This window comes from Pristiophorus japonicus, chromosome 1 (genome assembly GCF_044704955.1).
Source record: "Pristiophorus japonicus isolate sPriJap1 chromosome 1, sPriJap1.hap1, whole genome shotgun sequence".
Taxonomy (NCBI): Eukaryota; Metazoa; Chordata; class Chondrichthyes; family Pristiophoridae; genus Pristiophorus; species Pristiophorus japonicus.
Genome location: NC_091977.1, coordinates 353,691,094 through 353,706,295, shown reverse-complemented (window position 1 = coordinate 353,706,295; position 15,202 = coordinate 353,691,094). Strand labels below are relative to the sequence as shown.

General features: G+C 47.1%; 1 protein-coding gene across 1 annotated transcript in view; it reads left to right on the top strand.

Moving 5' to 3' along the window:
- The window catches only part of colec10 (collectin sub-family member 10 (C-type lectin)), an 81,036-nt gene that overhangs the window by 41,555 nt on the left and 24,279 nt on the right, over positions 1-15,202 (top strand). Inside the window, exon 3 of the mRNA XM_070874889.1 lies at positions 12,483-12,554. Coding sequence (XP_070730990.1) covers positions 12,483-12,554 — 72 coding nt within the window. The remainder of the gene's footprint in view (positions 1-12,482; positions 12,555-15,202) is intronic.

The following is a 15,202-nucleotide window of genomic DNA, read 5'->3' as shown; positions in this document are numbered from 1 at the left end:
GGCCAGCACCGTCTCCTCCAAGGGGATGAGGTGAGGCTAAGAATGGGAAGTGTGCCTTGTGATTGGTGCAGATTATTGGTAGGTGAGTAATTGGGGGTCTTGCATTGAGCAGTGTGTAAGAAAAGTGGTGCTGCTGGTAGGAGATGGCTTTTGAAAATGCATTCACTGACGTTGACCAGTGTTCTGAGGTCATAAAGCTTCTTTGGGCATTGGAGCCAGATAGTAAGGGTGACACTGCTGGCAATGATGGCCTCTGTGATGTAGTCTTCTTTCTGGATGGCCTCCTGGCCCTTGTAGATAGAGGTCCTCTCTTGTAGATAGACCCCCTGCACAAAGCTGCAGTGCTGCGTGCGAAACCCTGGTTACCCCTTCCCTGGCTTGCTGAGCCAGTTGTGTTACTGCTGAGGCTATTTCCCCATTTGATGAGGTTAGGAAGGTAATTTAGTTTTAAGAGCTGAATATTTACAATTGGGACTTCTATATAATCTTATTTTTTTTAAGACAGAAAGGGCTGAAAATTGTATTGTTTCACGTCATTTTAATTTGTCATCATCGTAGACAGTCCCTCGAAATCGAGGAAGACTTGTTTCCACTCTAAAAGTGAGTTCTTAGGTGACTGCATAGTGCAATATGGGAATTAAAATCTCTGTCACAGGTGGGACAGACAGTCATTGAAGGAAAGGGTGGTTGGGGAGTCTGGTTTGCTGCACGCTCCTTCCGCTTCCTTCGCTTGTTTTCTGCATGCTCTCGGTGACGAGACTCGAGGTGCTCAGCGCCCTCCCGGATGCTCTTCCTCCACTTAGGGAAGTCTTTGTCCAGGGACTCCTAGGTGTTGGTGGGAATGTTGTATTTTATCAAGGAGGCTTTGAGGGTGTCCTTGAAATGTTTCCTCTGCCCACCTGGGGTTCACTTGCCGTGTAGGAGTTCCGAGTAGAGCGCTTGCTTTGTGAGTCTTGTGTCAGGCATGCGAACAATGTGGCCTGCCCAACGGAGCTGGTTGAGTGTGGTCAGTGCTTCGATGCTGGGGATGTTGGCCTGATCGAGAACACTAACATTGGTGCGTCTATCCTCCCAGGGGATTTGCAGGATCTTGAGGAGACAACACTGGTGGTATTTCTCCAGCGATTTGAGGTGTCTACTGTATATGGTCCACGTCTCTGAGCCATACAGGTGGGCGGGTATCACTACAGCCCTGTAGACCATAAGCTTGGTGTGAGATTTGAGGGTCTGATCTTCAAACATTCTCTTCTTCAGGCAGCTGAAGGCTGCGCTAGCGCACTGGAGGCGGTGTTGAACCTCATCGTCGATGTCTGCCCTTCCTGATAATAGGCTCCCGAGGTATGGAAAGTGGTCCACGTTGTCCAGGCCGTGCTGTGGATCTTGATGACTGGGGGGCAGTACTGTGTGGTGGGGTCAGGTTGGTGGAGGACCTTTGTCTTACGGATGTTTAATGTAAGGCCCATTCTTTCGTACGCCTCGGTGAAGATGTTAACTGTGGCTTGTATTCAGTCTCTGAATGTGCACAGATGCAAGCTTTGTCCGCGTACTGTAGCTCGATGACAGAAGTTGGGATGGTCTTGGATCTGGCCTGGAGGCGACAAAGGTTGAACAGGTTCCCACTGGTTCTATAGTTTAGTTCCACTCCAGCAGGGAGCTTGTTGAATGTGAGGTGGAGCATTGCAGCGAGGAAGATCGAGAAGAGGGTTGACACAATGACACAATCCTGCTTGACCCCGGTCCGGATGTGGATTGGTTCTGTGGTGGATCCGTTGGTCAGGCTTGCATGTGGTCATGAAGCAAGCAGAGGATGGCGACAAACTTTTGGGGGCAGCCAAAACAGAGGACACTCCATAGTCCCTCGTGGTTAACAGTGTCGAAGGCTTTTGTAAGATTAAAGAAGGCCATGTACAAGGGTTGGTGCTGTTCCCCGCATTTCTCTTGCAGTTGTCGCGCCGTAAAGATCATATCCGTTTTACCCCATAGTGGATGGAATCCGCACTGTGACTCCGGAAGGAGCTCCTCAGCCACAGAGAGAAGACAGTTGAGGAGGATTCTAGTGATGACCTTCTCAGTGGCTGATAACAGGGAGATTCCCCTGTAGTTGCTGCAGTCGGACTTATCCCCTTTTTTAAAGATGGTCACGATTACTGCATCTCTGAGATCTCCCAGCATGCTCTCCTCCTTCCAGAAGAGAGAAATTAGGTCATGCATTCGTGCCAATAGTACTTCTCTGCCATACTTTAGTGCCTCAGCGGGGATTCCATCCGCTCCCAATACCTTGTTCTTGAACTGACGGATGGCCTTTTCTATCACGTGCAGGGCTGGGGTTTTGCTGAGATGGTGGTGGGTAGCATGCTGCAGGATTGATTGCTTCAGTGTGTTTGGCCCCCTAAAATTCTAATGCTGCTTCATTACCCACAATTTCCTGTGAGTACCACAGCCTCGCTCACAGAGGTTGTGGGAAGCTCTAACACCACACCTGGGCAGAAACTTAGGCTGGGATTTCGGCAACAGAGGCGAGTTCGATGTGGGCGGCATTGGTGTAGCGTGGGAAACCCGACCCGAAGTGCAGTCCGCCCTCTCCCTTCAATCTTCCGTGGCTGGGGCTCGTTAAGCCCGCCCTGCGGGTTTCCAGGCCAATTAACTAGAAGCAGTCTGATGACGTCATCTGATGACGCGTCATCAGCCGGTTTCCTTAAAGAGACAATGCCGAACTTTTTATTCACAATTCATCTGTTAGTCTTTTGCAGCATTGAGCTACTGCAAACACTGACAAACACTGCACAAAGGTGTACGGCTACACCCAGGCTCACAGCACGCAGGGAGGTTCTCTTCCATTACATTGGACGGAAGAGATCTCTTCAGGAGACCAAAGCAGCCTGGTTGCACATTGCACATGAGGGCACAAGCAGGGATGTCGTCAGGAGGAGCTGGCTGCAGTGGCGCAAACCTTTCAATGATCTCAGTAGATCACGAAACGTTGCTGCAAAGTCACACTCAACCTCATCCTGCTGTGCCACTCATCACATCCCCATCACTCTGCCTTCCCTACTCTACCCCTGTGCATCCTTACTCACACCAACCTCCACCTATCCCTCTCTATCTACATTATCAGTTCCCCATTTCACTAGCCACCCCTCACATTCACCCTCTTCCTTGTCCAATCATACCAACTAACAACACACAAGGGTAGGCACTTGGGTTATGGTGGAAGTCACAGCACACAGTCCTGTATAGTTAATGTTGACGTGTTGTCAAACATTGAAATCTTTATTTTCATGACTTTGCGTTCTCGGACAAATTGGTGGGCACCTTTGGAAGTGGATTAGTGAGTTGCAGTGAATGGTGAGACATAAGTGTACCCCCCACAATAGTGATGCGTATGAAAGGAATGGATTTGACATTGTAGGGATGCTTTACTGTCTTGGTGTGGGGTGGTGCCAACCTGGCACATCATGTGGCAGCCAGGGTGTACAGCGTGAAGTGAAGTAAAAGTGGCCATGGTGAGGCCATCCCTGGCCTCCCAGGTAGCATTGTGGTCGGGTGCTGATGCCCTGTTTACTATGCAGCATCCGGTGATTGCGGAGAAGGTTGGCGATGCTGGTGCGTTTAGTGATGTTGGTGTTGGGGCTGATCGTGGTGGGATTCTGGACCAAGGTGAGATTTTGTCAAGGGCACCGATGCTGCTGGAATAGTTGGCAGGTGAGGTTGAGATGACTGAAGCGCCCTGTCAGTGGTGAGGGAGGTTGCTCCACCAAGGTGACAGTGAATAGAGAGTTCGCTGCAAATACTTCCAAAGTGCATGCAGCTAAAAAGTCTCTTCCAAAACCTGAAGCCTTCAGCTTCTGACATTGGAAAGTGAACCGCTGTAAAATGATAGCTTTTATACCACTTCTGCAGCTGTCAACTAGCCAAAGTAATAGAGAGTCACTGAGAACCCGACTCCAATTACCTGGCGTGAAACCCAAGAGATGGCAAACCCGTCAAAAGGTTGGTAAAATTGTAACTGCCTGCTTTTAAGCGTCTTAACTAGCATTTAAGTACCTTTTAATGATATTAATTACCTGTCCGCCGCTTGCTAGCGGGTCTGCCATCCGAACGCAGATCTGACAGCTGAGAAACTCACACAGAGGCAGGTTCAGAGGGGGTCCTGACCTGCTGTCAATCAGGACCATTTTGACAGCGGGCCTGCCTCCAAACCCGCATTCGCAGGGCTGGGAAGATTCCGGCCTTCATCTCGGAAGCCTCCAGCAATGCCACCAAGACGGTGTTACACGGAAGGGAAGCACTGTGGCACAAATCTACATGCCCCTCAAACCAATTTTGCTCCATTAGTGTTGTGGAAATTTTTTGTGGCTGTTAATTCCAGTTGCCAGTGAAACCAGCAACTTTGCTGGCAAACATAAATTTCTCCCGCTTTCACTTTCCATTAACAGGAATTCCCCTGTCTCAGTTTAAAGAGTAACATCAAAACATTTAATAAAACAGATTATTTTTTCTTATTGTGGGAGTATTGCTTTTCCAAGCAGAATGCTTTATTGGCTTTGGAATGTATGATTATTTTAATTGCATAACCCCCCCCCCCGCCCCCCACAGTCTAACAAACTACATCCACTAGTTATAAAAATAAGATTATTAGTTTTAAACAATTTTTAACTCAACTCCTTTACTTAAGGCTTGCAATCTTGATAAATTAATATTAATTTAATGACTAGATTTTTCAATGTTTCCACATGCACTGCACAGAAATAATTGCTTCCATTAACTTGGCACACCACCTTTGTCATCCCCCTTGCATCCTGATTACTTGCTGTACCTGCATACTAACTTTTTGTGTTTCATGCACGAAGACCCCCAGGTCCCGCTGTATTGCAGGATTTTGTAATCTCTCTCCATTTAAATAATAATTTGCTTTTCTATTTTTTTTGCCAAAGTGGATAATCTCTTCCCACATTATAGTCCATCTGCCAAATTTTTGAACATTCACTTAGCCTGTCTATATCCTTTTGCATATTTTTTGTGTCCTCCTTACAATTTGCTTTCCCACCCATCTTTGTATCATCAGCAAATTTGGCTACATTACACTCGGTCCCTTCATCCAAGTCATTAATATACATTGTAAATAGTTGTAAATAGTTGAGGCCTCAGCACCGATCCCTGTAGCACCCCACTAGTTACTGTTTGCCAACCGGAAAATGACACATTTATCCCGACTCTGTTTTCTGTTAGTTAGCCAATCCTCTATCCATGCTGGTTGTTATGTATGTAAACTTGTATATATCTTGTACAGACACCAGAGGGCTCATCCCCTGGAGTCCCAAGAGAATCCACAATCCCTTGGGAGCACAGGTACTTAAGGAGGCCTCACAGGCTGGAGAGGCACTCTGGAGACCTACAATAAAAGACTAAGGTCACACTTTACTTTGAGCTCACAATATTCAGTCAGACTCTTTATTCATATATAAAAACTGGCGACGAGATGCAGATGATGAACCCAACAATGTAGAGAACAGTGGGCATCCTGGAGAAAGAGGGAGATGATTGGAAACTTTCGTGGAGCGACACAACCAATACTTCGTAGCCAACGAGCTGGAAGGAGAAGCGAACGCTGCCAAACTAAGGGCGATTTTCCTCACCGTCTGTGGGGCACCAACGTATGGTCTCATGAAAAATCTGCTTGTTCTAGCGAAACCCACAGAGAAATGGTATGGTGATTTGTGCACACTGGTCTGGGAGCATCTGAACTTGAAGGAAAGCGGTTTGATGGTGAGGTACCAGTTCTAAACCTACAAAAGGTCTGAAGGCCAGGAAGTAGTGAGTTATGTCGCCGAGCTAAGACACCTTGCAGGACATTGCGAATTTGAAGGACATTTGGAGCATATACTCAGTGACTTTTTCGTACTTGCATTGGCCATGAAGTAATACTTCGCAAACTTTTGACTGTAGAGACCCCAACCTTGAGTAAGGCCATAGCGATAGCCCAGGCATTCATTGCCACCAGTGACAATACTAAGCAAATCTCTCAGCACACAAGTGCTGCTACAAGTATTGTGAACAAAGTGATGCTGTTTTCAAATCGCAACATACAGGGCAGGCACCACATGCCTGCAGCTGCACGTCTGCAGATGTCTCAGCGTCCACCATCAAAGATGATGAATGCAAGGCCATTAACACCTTGTTTGCGCTGCGGTGGAGAACATTGTTTCCATTCATGCCGCTTCAAAGGGTACGTTTACAAGGGCTGTGGAACAATGAGACATCTCCAACGTATGAGCAGGCGAGCTGCAAACCTTGTTAATCCCGCAAACCACCATGTTGCAGAGGAGGACAGATCCAGGGCGGATCACGATGATCCAGAGCCTCAGACCGAGGAGGCAGAGGTATATGGCGTGCACATATTTACCACAAAGTGTCCCTCGATAATGCTGAAGGTTGAATTAAATGGACTCCCGGTGCCAATGGAGCTGGACAGGGGCGCGAGCCAGTCCATTATGAGCAAAAAGACTTTCGAAAAATTGTGGTGCAACAAGACCTCAAGGCCAGTCTTGACTCCCATTTGCACGAAACTGAGAACTTACACAAAGGAACTGATTCCCGTAATCAGTAGTGCTACTGTAAAGGTTTCCTACGGTGGAGCAGTGCACAAGCTACCACTCTGGGTGGTACTGGGCGATGGTCCCACGCTGCTCGGCAGGAGCTGGCTGGGAAAGAGATGCTGGAACTGGGATGACGTCCTAGTGCTTTCGTCCGTCGATGAAACTTCCCAGGTCTTAAACAAGTTCCCTTCGCTGTTCGAACCAGGCATTGGGAAGTTCCAAGGAACAAAAGTGCAGATCAATCTAATTCCGGGGGCGCGACCCATCCATCACAAGGCGAGAGTAGTACCGTACATGATGAGAGAAAGGGTAGAGATCGAGCTGGACCGGCTGCAATGAGAGGGCATCATTTCGCCGATCAAATTCAACGAGTGGGCCAGTCCGATTGTTCCAGTCCTCAAACAAGATGGCACCGTCAGAATCTGTGGTGATTACAAAGTAACTATCAATCGTTTCTCCCTGCAGGATCAATACCCACTACCAAAGGATGACGACCTTTTTGCTACGCTGGCGGGAGGAAAGACATTCACGAAGCTGGACTTGACTTCGGCCTACATGATGCAGGAGCCTGAGGAATCATAGAAAGGCCTCACCTGCATCAACACACACAAAGGTCTCTTCATTTATAACAGATACCCGTTTGGAATTCGATCAGCCGCGGTGATATTCCAGAGAAACATAGAAAGCTTACTGAAGTCGGTCCCGCGCACGGTGGTCTTCCAGGACGACATCTTGTTTACAGGTCAGAACACAATCGAGCATCTGCAGAACCTGCAGGAGGTTCTTAGTCGACTCAACCGCGAGGGGCTCAGGTTGAAACGTTTGAAGTGCATTTTCATGGCGCCTGAAGTGGAGTACCAGGGGAGAAGAATCGCGGCGGACGGCATCAGGCTCACTGTTTCAAAGACAGAGGCAATCGAGAATGGACTGAGGCCACAGAACGTGACGGAGCTGCGGTCGTTTCTAGGACTAGGGAACTACTTTGGTAACTTCTTACCGGGTCTCAGCACACTGTTAGAATTACTGCACACCTTACTGCGTAAAGGAGACGAATGGGTATGGTGCAAAGCCAAGAAAATGCCTTTGTAAAAGCGAGAAAATTGTTATGCTCAAACAAATTGCTTGTGTTGTATGATCCATGTAAGCGTTTGGTACTAGCATGTGATGCGTCGTCGTATAGCGTCGGGTGTGTACTGCAACAAGCTAATGAATCTGGGAAATTGCAACTAGTTGCTTATGCATCCTGAAGTCTGTCTAAGGCTGAGATAGCCTACAGCATGATTGAAAAAGAAACATTAGCGCGTGTCTATAGGGTAAAGAAAATGCATCAATATCTGTTTGGGCTAAAACTTGAATTGGAGACTGACCATAAGCCACCTATATCCCTTTTTTCCGAGAGTAAGGGGATAAATACGAATGCACGGCCCGCATCCAGAGATAGGCACTCATGTTGTCCGCATACAATTACGCCATTCGCCACAGGCCAGGCACAGAAAACTGTGCCGATGTTCTCAGTAGGCTGCCATTGCCCACCATGGGGGTGGAAATTGCGCAGCCGACAGATTTAGTCATGGTTATGGAAGCATTCGAGAGTGAGCAATCACCCGTCACAGCCTGACAGATTAGAACCTGGACGAGCCAGGACCCCTTATTGTCCCTAGTAAAAAATTGTGCACTTCACGGGAGCTGGTCCAGTGTCCCATTGGAAATGCAGGAAGAGATAAAGCCGTACCAGCGGCGCAAAGATGAAATGTCTATACAGGCAGACTGCCTTCTGTGGGGCAATTGGGTAGTGGTCCCCAAGAAGGGCAGAGACACTTTCATCAGTGACCTCCACAATAGCCACCCAGGCATCGTAATGATGAAAGCGATAGCCAGATCCCACGTGTGGTGGCCCGGTATCGATGCGGACTTAGAGTCCTGTGTGCACAGATGTAACACATGCTCGCAGTTAAACAATGCATCCAGGGAGGCGCCACTAAGTTTATGGTCTTGACTCTCCAAACCGTGGTCCAGGGTCCATGTCGACTATGCAAGCCCGTTTAGGTAAAATGTTCCTTGTGGTTGTAGGCGCATACTCCAAATGGATTGAATGTGAGATAATGTCGGCAAGCATGTCCGCTGCCACCACTGAAAGCCTGCGGGCCATGTTTGCCACGCACGGACTACCTGATGTCCTGGTGAGCGACAATGGGCCATGTTTTACCAGTGCCGAGTTCAAAGAGTACATGACCCGTAACGGGATCAAAGATGTTACATCTACCCCGTTCAAACCAGGATCTAATGGTCAGGCAGAGAGAGCAGTGTAAACTATCAAGCAGGGCTTGAAGAGGATAACTGAAGGCTCACTACAGACTCGCCTATCCCGAGTTCTGCTTAGCTACTGCACGAGACCCCAATCGCTCACTGGGATTCCACCTGCTGAGCTGCTCATGAAAAGGGCACTTAAGACAAGGTTCTTGTTAGTTCACCCTGATCTACATGAACAGGTAGAGAGCAGGCGGCTTCAATAAAGTACATATCATGATAGCGCAAATGTGTCACGTGAAATTGAAATCAATGATCCTGTATTTGTTTTAAATTATGGACAAGGTCCCAAGTGGCTTCCCGGCACTATTGTGGCCAAAGAGGGGAGCAGGGTGTTTCGGGTCAAATTTTCAAATGGACTCATTCACCGGAAACACTTGGATCAAATCAAACTCAGATTCACGGACTACCCTGAGCAACCCACTTTGGACCCTATCTTCTTTGACCCCCCCAACATGGACACCAGTGGCAACCGACACCGCAGTTGACCATGAAGCAGAACCCATCACCCGCAGCAGCCCAGCAGGACTCGCCACACCAGGCAGCCCAGCAAGGCCAGCTGCACAGCAGCCCAGCGAGGGCCCAACAAATGATTCACCAAAACCAGCATTTGCACCGAGACGATCAACCAGGGAAAGAAAGGCCCCAGATTGACTCACCTTGTAAATAGTTACACTATTAACTTTGGGGGGAGTTGTAAAGGGTGATCTATCGGGGGGTCAGCTTTCCCTTCTGACCTTTATCTGACACTGTAAAAGGTCCAGTTGGGTTTTGTGCCTTTCTTTAGTGAGCTCTCTACTTTCCCTTAACTGCCCCACCTCTGTCCACAGCCTTTCCCCGACTGTGGCCCTTGCACTGGACCTCTCTTCTGCCTGCCTCAATACTCCATTTAATTTCTCATTCACCTCATCTAGAAGCCGGATCTGTAGCTGAAGGCAAATTAGCCAAACGGCCTTCTCTATCGATCTTTTATGGTCCTTGCTTTCGGTCAATTGAGCTGCAGCGTCTCCTCGACGCTCAGCATACAATAGATCGAGTACTCACTCCTTAGCCACATTTACCCTCTTAAACACATACGAGGAAATCCGCCCTTCCATTTTGCTTCTTTTCCTGAAACCAGTCTCTCTCTTATCACATCCCTTGCCCCAGAGTCCCTTCGTGGTTGCCATTATGTAAGGGGTGGTCTATCGGGGGGGTCAGCTATCCCTTCTGACCTTATATGAGCGGTTTCGAATCGCTCCCACACCCTTGGTTCTAGATTCTGGAATTATGAAGGGACTGTGACAGACTTGGACAGACAATCGGTTTCAGGGTAGGAAGCAGGTCTGGCTTTATTGTGTTTAAAAGGAAGTTAAAAGGCACGCCTTTAATAATACACACAGAATAATGATACCAATACACACTGAGGGGTACAACACGTTGAATAAAATGTTAAAATACAGCCTGTGGGGAAAAGAATACAGCTTAAACTCTGAATGGGGTAAAGAGGAGAATGCAGATACATTAACACAAATTATCCCAGCCTCCCCCCCCTCCCAATTCCCCTAACCAACTAAGTTATAGCTCTGGGGGTTCAGGGGCTATGCTCACCAATCCCTTTTGACACGGTTTTGGGGTTCACTGCACTTGGTCTTCTAGGCGAGCCATACCCCGGACGGAGGAGAGGACTTCAAACTGTGTAGTCTTCAGTTGGGGTGAGTCCGTTGATGTGGTAAGTTGCATTTTGGATGTATGGGGTAAGTACCCACTTTCTTTGGTTAGGAATAGTTTTAGTTAGTCCTTTTTGGTAATTTCTCACCCGTTGGTCATTCAGAAGTAGATTGTAGAGTGGAAATAAATGTCGATTCTTCGGTTTTTGCTGAGTTGGTTTCGGTTGGTCGTTTCACTGGTTGTGGTGGCCCGGGTTATCAATTTGGTTGCTGACAACCTTCCGTTTCGTGGGCCTCTTGCTGTTGGCATGCTCAGTCGGTCCTTGATGATTTATTGCAGTGTTCTCCACTACTCTATTTCTTCACTCCCCACCTCCGGCTGCTTGTGTTCTTTTTCTTGTAAAACTGGGAATAGATATATCCCAAAAAGGCTTCCTTATCTCCCACCAAATCTGGCCCAGATCTTTTTTTTCAAGGGAGCTGCTCATTAGTTTTGAGCTCTCTTCTTTGTCAGAATTTGTCGGGCTCATTCAGCAGTAATTTGATTATGATGTGTTAATGTGGAATGTCACCGTTTGGCATCGTTGGCAGCGTTTATACATTTGGGCCGTTGGGCTGGGCCCGTGATTTCTATAGGTCTATTTGCACATGCATACCACTCATGGTCTCCGGTGATTAGCTTGATAGCTCTTGATGCATTTATTGTCACTCGGGAGCGAATTTTTATGTCTCACAGTTCTTGTTAGTTATCGATCGACTCATTCTCCCAGACAAATTAAATTAGCTCCAATACTCAATTCCTGAGTGAAGTCCCACCCTCTGTCCTGGCAGTCTGTTCCAAAATGTTCCTTTCGAGATCTTAAACTTATAAAGCTCTTAGGTATCTTCCTCAGAGTTTTTCCTCGGATACCAAAATGTTCATCGAGTTCCAAATTAAATTCCCTTTCCTATGAGTCCAAACACTGTGGGGGGGGGGGGGGACGGTCTCCATGAATGCATCTCCTTTTATCCCCTGCAGGCCTTGTCTGCCCCTTTAAACTCATTTGTGTCCCGAAGTTTTTCCTTCCATTTTAAAAGTCCAGAAAGGGATTCTTCTCCTCTGCAGGGGAAAGGTACAAGGAATCTTTGCGAAATATTGGTAAATTCTACAGAGTGTTGTTATGTATGTAAACTTGTATATACCTTGTTCAGCCACCAGAGGGCTTAACCCCTAGAGTCCCAAGGGATCCCACAATCACTTGGGAGCACAGGTACTTAAGGAGGCCTCACAGGCTGGAGAGGCACTCTGGAGACCTGCAATAAAAGACTAAGGTCACACTTTACTTTGAGCTCACAGTATCCAGTCAGACTCTTTATTCATATATAACACTAATATATTACCCCCAACCCTGTCAACTTTTATCTTGTGCAGTAACCTTTTATGAGGCACCTTATCAAATGCCTTCTGGAAATCCAAATACACCATGTCCACTGATTCTCCCTGTGCATCACATCCTCAAAGAACTCCAGCAAATTTGTTAAACATGATTTCCCTTTCATAAAACCATGCTTACTCTGCTTGAGTAAATATAACAAGTAGCATGAATACTTTTAAATTGTATGTTTAAGTTTGAAAAGCCAGCTCCATACCAGTGCGACTAATACCAAACAATCAATTTCTCAAAAACTGTCAGAGTTATACTGGATTGTCATAACACAAAAAAACACATTACAATATAATTGCAAGGTAATTCTATTTTGTAATGGATTTATAAATGCACATAAATCATGTTTGAAGATATCTTATTCTGAAAACCATTTATGCATTTTAAAAGTAAGAGCAATGCTTGTGCTAAAGGGTTGCGCTGTTTAACCAGTAGAAACCTGGAAAGAAGAGGGAATCTTTGAATTTGCAAAACTTGCATCTGATGATTGTTTTCTGTTTTGAAAGGTGAGCAGGGTGAAACGGGTGACTCCGGTGAACCTGGGAAAACAGGAAAACTAGGTCCACCTGGACCAAAAGGTATGGTGCACTGTAATCAGAAATATATTAGCTATAATCTGCAGGGACATTTTAACTTGGCGTTACTAATATCTCCCATATCTGCTGGTCAAGAACCACACAGTGGTAATATTGCAGAACTGTAACAGGCAGGTTTTGATGATCTTGTTGCAGATTACAGTGACAGTGTGAGCTCTCAACACACCACAGCACAGTTTACATTCACAGCATATCATACACAGTTCAGTAACCCTCTACCTAGAACTTTAGTTCCAGGACTGAATTACTCTTCCTTTTGGACCTGATGATCTCAATTAACTTAGTCTGATGACTCAGTAAACAGGCTTGGTTGTTGGCGGCCTCCTTGATATTGGACAAGTTCGAGTTACACGCTCTCTCCATGTAGCATCAGCTTCTCAGTCTCTCTCGGATATTCTCATCAGGCTTTCTCCCTACACTCAGTGAGCTTTCAGACTTTATCCACCTGCACCCCCAAGGCTCACTACAGGCACTCACCCTCTTGTACTGTGTACTCAAGGATCTTTGCTGCTTCCCCTCCTGTACTCTCAGCTTCAGCTGATTTCTCAGTAAGTTCAGGTTCCAGCTAGCCCTCACTCTTGGTACTTCCTTTCCCTTACTGTGGACATTGTCTTCCCTACCTGCTGTTGATCTACCTCCCATTATCAGGTTTGTGTCTCTCTCCTTGGTTCTTTGATCTCTCTTTCTGCTTTGCTACTACCCAGCTTTTCATACTTTCTTTTGCTGTGTCTGCAATTTCCCCTGCATTCACTTTCCTCCCTGAAATCTGGGACTGGATTTTCTCCCAGATAATGCTGAGCAACTATTTTACATGTTATGCATTTCACCCAACCAGCTAATCAGCACCATCTTCCACGGTATAGTCTTGTTTTTATAATGTCAGGAAACGAGTGTAACCAGTTCAGAGGGAGAGGGGCTGCAAAATGGGGCAGAAACCCTGATGTTATACTTACTGTCATTTGCACTTTAGCAGTGCTGGGTGAAAGGGATACTCCTGCACCCCTGGCACTCGGTATTCCTAAGGGCCCGGGGAGCTCAATTTTAAATGGCTGCAATGATCACAGAGGCAGTGCAGTGATTTTCCTTCTCCCGCCCCTCCCCTCCTTGCCTGACCCTCTGCCTCCCCAGTCAAGGCAGGCATCTCAGCTGCCTAATGGTGTTGACACCCAGGAAAAATATTTAAATGCCTCCATTCCTGAGATATAGACCAGGGACACTGGTAAGTGGTGGGAAGAAGTCCTGCCTGACGCAAAATCAGCCCCCAGAATAGTTGAGCAATTTCAGTCCCTTTCTGTTTAATGTTTGTTCAAAATTACTTTCTGCATGCTAAGTGTACTTGTTTGCTCGGTCCTTCTGTACTCCTTGCATCCCACTAAATGCCTATAAACCCCCTTACTCATTCCAAAGACACAGGAGGGAAACAAAAGAGCCAGCTGTACTCTATAGGACTTAACTGAACAGAACATTAATCGTTTCACTCTGATTTCTCCATCAGGTACTCCTTCTTTTAGTGTTGCATGAGTTAGTACAGGGTAAGGTTCCTTGGATAGGGACCGCAACTAATCATCTTAACTCTTTCCCTCTCTTAGGGCTCAATTTTTCCCAGTGATTTGCGCCATTTTTTTGGAGCAGGCTGCTCCTTTTGGCCTAATTTGATAAACCAGTTTCCCCAATCAATTTGCACCAGTGTAAGTCAGTTAGTTACGATTTTTTGAGGTCAGTTTTTTTTCAACCAGAGGGGGTGTAACCAGCCACCTATGCCAATTCTGGCCATTTAGGGAAGTTTGGCCAGCTGAGAGTTACTCCCGTTCTGATTTGACCAGCGTATGTGACCTCTCCAGAAAACCCTTCCGGAGAGTTAAGGAAATCGTCACAGCAGATGCCCGGACACACTCATCATCGTCATCATAGGCAGTCTCTCGGGATCGAGGAAGACTTGCTTCCACTCTTAACATGAGTTCTTAGATGGTTATACAGTCCAATATGAGAACCACAATCTCTGTCATAGGTGGGACAAATAGTCGTTGACTGAAGGGGATGGGTGGGTGGGTTTGCCGCACGCTCTTTCCGCTGCCTGCGCTTGATTTCTGCATGCTCTCGTGAACGAGACTCGAGGTGTTCAGCGCCCTCCCGGATGCACTTCCTCCACTTAGGATGGTCTTTGGCCAGGGACTCCCAGGTGTCAGTGGGGATGTCGCACTTTATCAGGGAGGCTTTGAGGGAGTCCTTGTAACTGTTCTGCTGCCATTTGTCGTGAAGGAGTTCCGAGTAGAGCGCTTGCTTTGGGAGTCTCATGTCTGGTATGCGAATGACGTGACCTGCCCAGCGGAGCTGATCGAGTGTGGTCAGTGCTTCAATACTGGGGATGTTGGCCTGGATGAGAACGCGAACATTGATACGTCTGTCCTCCCAGGGGATTTATAGGATCTTGCAGAGACATCGTTGGTGGTATTTCTCCAGCGACTTGAGGTGTCTGCTGTATATGGTCCATGTTTCTGAGCCATACAGTAGGGCTGGTATTACTACAGCCCCGTAGACCATGAGCTTGGTGATAGTTTTGAGGGCCTGGTCTTCAAACACTCTTTTCCTCAGGTGGCCGAGGGCTGCACTGGCGCACTGGAAGCGGTGTT